The 5,471-nt window shown below is 37.5% G+C and overlaps 1 protein-coding gene across 1 annotated transcript; it reads left to right on the forward strand.

The window, feature by feature from the left end:
- The first annotated feature begins 3,299 nt into the window (after positions 1–3,299).
- On the forward strand, positions 3,300–5,071 carry LOC107095073 (lysophosphatidic acid receptor 4-like). Its single transcript, XM_015391043.1, has 2 exons — positions 3,300–3,460; positions 3,906–5,071. Exon 2 carries the CDS (start codon positions 4,001–4,003, stop codon positions 4,955–4,957), a length of 957 nt encoding a protein of 318 aa, XP_015246529.1. The 5' UTR covers positions 3,300–3,460; positions 3,906–4,000; the 3' UTR covers positions 4,958–5,071.
- The last annotated feature ends 400 nt before the right edge of the window (positions 5,072–5,471 follow it).

The raw sequence follows: 5,471 nt of genomic DNA on the forward strand, positions 1-5,471 counted from the left end.
AGAGCCTTCAGCCGCTCTGCTCCCCAGCTCTGGAACTCACTTCCTCCCGACCTCCGCAGTATTGACTCTCTCCCCTTATTCAAAGCCAGACTCAAAACCCATCTGTTCCAGCTCGCTTATCTGTGAATATACTACTCTTTTCCCTATCCATGATTGTTTTTTTGTTTTTTTTTGTTTTTTATGTTCCTGTATCTGTATTTTGTATTTTCATCTCTTTTTATTTATTTTTTGTATTATTTGTAAAGTGACCTTGACTGTCAAGAAAGGCACTGTTAAATAAAATGTATTATTATTACTAACATCAAAGATAATAAGTACAGAATTTATGCTCTTTTTAGAACTAGATTTTGTGTTAAATGGGGTAAAGAGAAAATTATTTGTCTCTGCAAGTCATCTAGGACGCTTCAGTGAAATAAAAAATAAATAACAATTTTAATAAAAAATGTATCAAATAATCAATGTATGTAGATATTAGTGCTTGTAAATATCCATTTTATGCAGAAAGATTAATGATACAAGTAGGTAAGTAATGACGATGATGATTGATTTACGCCCTACAACTCAAAACTGAGTTTTATCAACTTTAACTTTTATCTAGAAATTACGGATGTTTAAATAAATGCGTCTATTTGTTAGCAGGGCTGTAGAAAAGTATGTTTAGTCTTGATTTAGAAAATATGGATGTTTTGCTGGTTAATTTTCCTGTTGGAACAGTGTAGATTGATTCTGAGGTTCTGGTTCCCATCTACTTTTGGCCACCCCTCAGTGTGCAGTGGTTATTGCCTGGCCACCCTTATAAAAAAATTCTAACTACGCCTCTGCATCCTGGCTTCAAGGTTGTAGTTACAACAACAAACCACTAAATGAAACTCAATGGAGGGGAGCAGCAGAGAGCATTTTAACAGCTGGGATGCACTCTCTGCATTAAAACCTTTGCATTCGGTAGAAACAGCTGTTAAACATCTGTTCTCTGTACTGCCCACTATTTATAACACAAGCTCCACATAAAAACAAGGACAGCCTGTGAAAAAATGACGGCGTTTACCTGAGACCACTGGTGGATACATTCAAAGCAGAAGAAGTGCGGACATTTATCCAACGATCCCACCGTTTGCTTCTCGAAGGGGCTCAGGCAGATGTAGCATTTTTCCGACTCGGAATTGGCGTCAACAGCTTCTCCACCAGCTGCGTTTAAAGCGACCGGTTCTTCCATAATGTTGTTACTTTAAACTAAATAATTGGTCAAACGCGCGAGGCCACCAGGAGAGAGTTGGAAGAGGGTTAAATTTAGAAGCAAAACTAGTACAAATGCCGAGAAATGCTCGATATTTAAGTTAAAATACGAGCGCGTGCTGAGTTTCGGTCAACAAAGCTGCGTTGATGCTAAATGCTGGTAAACTAGCATTAGTAAGTAAAAACGATTTAAAAACGACGTTCTTTGCTAAATATTCTTGCAGTTATAATAGAAGTTTTTTAAACTTGTTGAATTTTATAAGGTCGACGGAATATCTGGAATAGCAAGACAAAAACGAGACAATTTAAATAACTAGCCTCTGCCGCTACACAGATCACAACTTCCGGTTTTACTGTTGATTTCAGAATAAGAGCAGATGGAAAATAAAATCTAACAAAATAAAATACGATGGAATGAAACTGGACCAAAACAAAAACAAAAGCATCTTAATACGGAAGAGGATTAGGGCCACTGGAAAAAAAAAAGTTAACTGATTTTAAAGTATTATTTCAGTTTAATATGGGAAAAAAAGAGTCAGAATTCTGACTTTAATCTCAGAATTTTGACGTTTTCCTCAGAATTCTGACTTTATTCTCAGAATTCTTACTTTTTTCACAGAAATTTGACTTTAATCTCAGAATTATTACTTTTTTCACAGAATTCTGACTTTTTTTCTCAGAATTCTGACTGAATTCTGACAGCTAACAAACATGTTAGCATCAAGCTGTATAGCCATGTCTGTTTTAGAGATTAAACTAGCTCTCTTGTTTTAATGACCTTCTGCTCTTTCCATTAATGAAATAGCATCACTGGGGACCCCTCAGGCACGAAAAAAGTTGCCTAATTTCGTAATTTTTCACCAATGTGTTACTGACCCTCCCAAACAACTCAAATCTATGTCAGTGAAACTAGTACCTTCCACATGTCTTCCTTCATTGTACCCATCTACATTAAGATCCAAAATTCGGAGATTAAAGTCAGAATTCTGAGAAAAAAGTCAGAATTCTGAGATTAAAGTCAGAATTCTGACTTTTTTCTCATATTATACTGAAATAAAATTAAAAAATCAGTTAACTTTTTTGTTTTTTCAGTGGCCCTAATCCTCTTCCGTATCTTAAAGCATATTTTAAATAAAAATAAATTTTATCTATACTTAGTGAAAGAAAAGATAGAATAAATAGAAAGAAACAAATGGTTGCCTAAGCTTAATTTGAAATACAAACATAAGTATTGCATGGCTGAAATGAAGGTTATGTGGGTTTTTATTAAGATTAACAAAGTGGCTGTATTTATTCTGAGGTTAACTTACTCATGGGTGGACTCCATTTGCTCTCTCGGTTGAATACTGAATAAAGCATGCTGCAATTTGTAGATTTTTGTTGAAAGAATATATAGCCTATAATTCTACTTAGGTTTGTTACATAAAACCTCAAGAACATACATTGATATTTGTAGTAGTAACATCACTTAAAAAAAAAAAACAACACAAAAAGGGCACTATTAATAAGTTAACCACAGTTGCTTTTTCAAATGCAACTTATTTTTATTTTTGACTTAAGGTTATACCAAAGTTGACATAGACCATTGTAAAGGTGCTTGTTCTAATAGAAAAAAAAAACTTTCATACTTATTAAATCATATTACTTTCCTATCAATAAAGAATATATATTTTTTTGATTATGAGTGAAAAGGAAAAGTGAAAAAACAACGGTTATCAATTCTACTTCCCCTTAAAAGCAAAGGTGGTGTATTTTCTGTTTTGTACATGAACTACTAAATACATTTTACATCTTTGATGTCACTTTAAATTAATGGCTAAACATTAAGAGCTAATCAATATTCTCACTTCCACCCAATAAAGTATTGGGTATGAAACATTAGAGCTACAATATTATAGCTAGTCATTATTTTCCAGTTTTGATTTATCTCAATACTATCTTAAAATATCATAAAATTTTTACCAAGACCGTCTTAGCTCATTTTAAAAATGTAATTAAAATGAGGAGCAAAACACACAATCGTTTGGTTCTGTGGTTGGCTCTTCAAACACTATAATTTCCTTTGCATCACGCTACACCTTCACAATGAAACAGGAAGCTGCACCAAAAAAAAAAAAGAAAGAAGAAGCAGCTTCTGTTCACATGGCAGTTAGAGTCACAGCAAGTCTTTGCACTTTTAGAGATCTACGGTGGAGCTTTGTGGACCTGGAGGCTGAAAATAATTTAAGTAAGTAACTTTATGTCATTTCTGAGATATTTTAAATGTAGAATGAACAGATTAGAAATAAATCACATGAATGGGCTTTAAAAAAAAAAAAGAAAGATCTGATCAAATAATCTGGATTACAATTTCTTGAACACGGTAAAAATGCTTAACGCATGTCTAACATCATAAAATTAGTGTTATTTAAGTGTACCTTTCTTTTATATACCTGCCGCTGGTGCTTTCCAGCCTCGTTTCACTTTATTCTTTACCGCTACTGTAAGTCCTCAAACAGTACTGAAAAATACAATCACATCCTTTTTATCTAAACTAAGTTGTGCCTATTGCTTTTTATAATAATATAGAACAATTGGCAGGCTTTTGATTGTACCTTGGAGCAATTAAGTTATTATGGAAAAGCTAAAGTGGAAAAACTGAATGGAAAATGTCTGCCTCGCCTCACTTACAGGAGACGCTGATTTCTGGAAATCAACCTACGTCTATTTTCTACATAAAAAAACCCTGATCTGAAATTAAACCAAAGAGTCCGCCAGATCTGTCATAATGAACCAGACAAACTGCACCGACCCAGAAGCAGAGTTCCAGTACCACCTCTTCCCAGCGGTCTACATCCTGGCCTTAATCATAGGCCTGCCAGGAAATCTGGCGGCGTTGTTTGTCTTCTCCGTAAAGACCAGTCCTCGCACGGCCTTCGGTGTCTACATCAGCAACCTGGCCATGGCGGACATCCTCATCCTCTGCACGCTGCCCTTCCGGATCCACTACCACCTCCACAGGAACAACTGGGTGTTCGGAGAACTTACCTGTCTCGTCACGGGGACGCTGTATTTTGCCAACATCTACATGAGCATCTGCTTCATGACTTGCATCTGCGTGGACCGCTACATGGCCACAGTGCACCCACACACCTATCTGAGGATGCGGAGCCCTAAATGGTCTCTTGTGGTGACTGTGGTGCTTTGGTGTCTCGGCGGAGTGGCTATACTAATCTTCATCCTCATGGGTCCGCTGGAAAGCGGGGATGCCTCTACTGGCCACAGCTGCTTCGAAAACTTTGCCAAGAAAGAGTGGAACGAGCGCCTTAGGACGTACAGTATAGTCAGCCTGATCTTTGGCTCCCTGGTACCTTCATTGATCATCCTGGTTTGTTACCCGCTGGTAGCCAACCGGATTTCAACCATCGGCACCAACACAGCAAAGAAAGCTGTGCGGGTCATCTACACCATCTTGGCCATCACGCTGCTCTGTTTCCTGCCCAACCATGTGGTCTACCTGCTGCACCTCCTTCAGCGCTTAGAGGTCATCCAGAGCTGCTCCATCAGAGCTTTCATCTACAACGCCAGGCGAGTTACCATGGCGCTCGTTACCCTCAACACATGTCTGGACCCTGTGCTCTACTACATGACCACCAGCCACTTCAGGTGGGAAACCTTGAAAAGGACATGGCTATGGGGGATAGTGAGTAGGAGAAGGGGGGTCTACACCATCTCTGTGACTTAAATGGACAAAGGCACCTTCAACCAAAAAACACAGAGCGTAACCCTTAAAATGGTATAAAAACATACCGTTGAATAGTTATAGAGAAGTGGCAGGGACAGATGTGAAAATGGATTTGTATAAAAATCTGTATATAATTGCATATGCATGTTTATACATGGGTTATCTCTACTGTCTTTGTAAAATGAATGTAACATACTAAGGCCGAGGGCAGAAAGGGCTGGGAGTTATGTTATGCAAGGGTTACAGTTAATGTATTCTAAGTTTTATAAACATTTTTCTGATATACATTTCTTTCATTCATAAACCCTTAAAATAAAAAACAAGCAATATTGACCTGCTGTATCATAGCCAGTGGAGTGCACAGACATTTTGGAAGGAAGGGTTGGGGAAAAAAAAAAGGTGCACATAAAGCAAGACCTCACTAACCTGACTCCGCCAGATGGATTTGCTCCGCATATCCATCTGGAAACCTTCCTTGAAGTAATTTTGGGAAGGGGCGAAAATACTGGTTAGC

This window comes from Cyprinodon variegatus, unplaced genomic scaffold (genome assembly GCF_000732505.1).
Source record: "Cyprinodon variegatus isolate N-32 unplaced genomic scaffold, C_variegatus-1.0 Scaffold522, whole genome shotgun sequence".
Classification (NCBI taxonomy): Eukaryota; Metazoa; Chordata; class Actinopteri; order Cyprinodontiformes; family Cyprinodontidae; genus Cyprinodon; species Cyprinodon variegatus.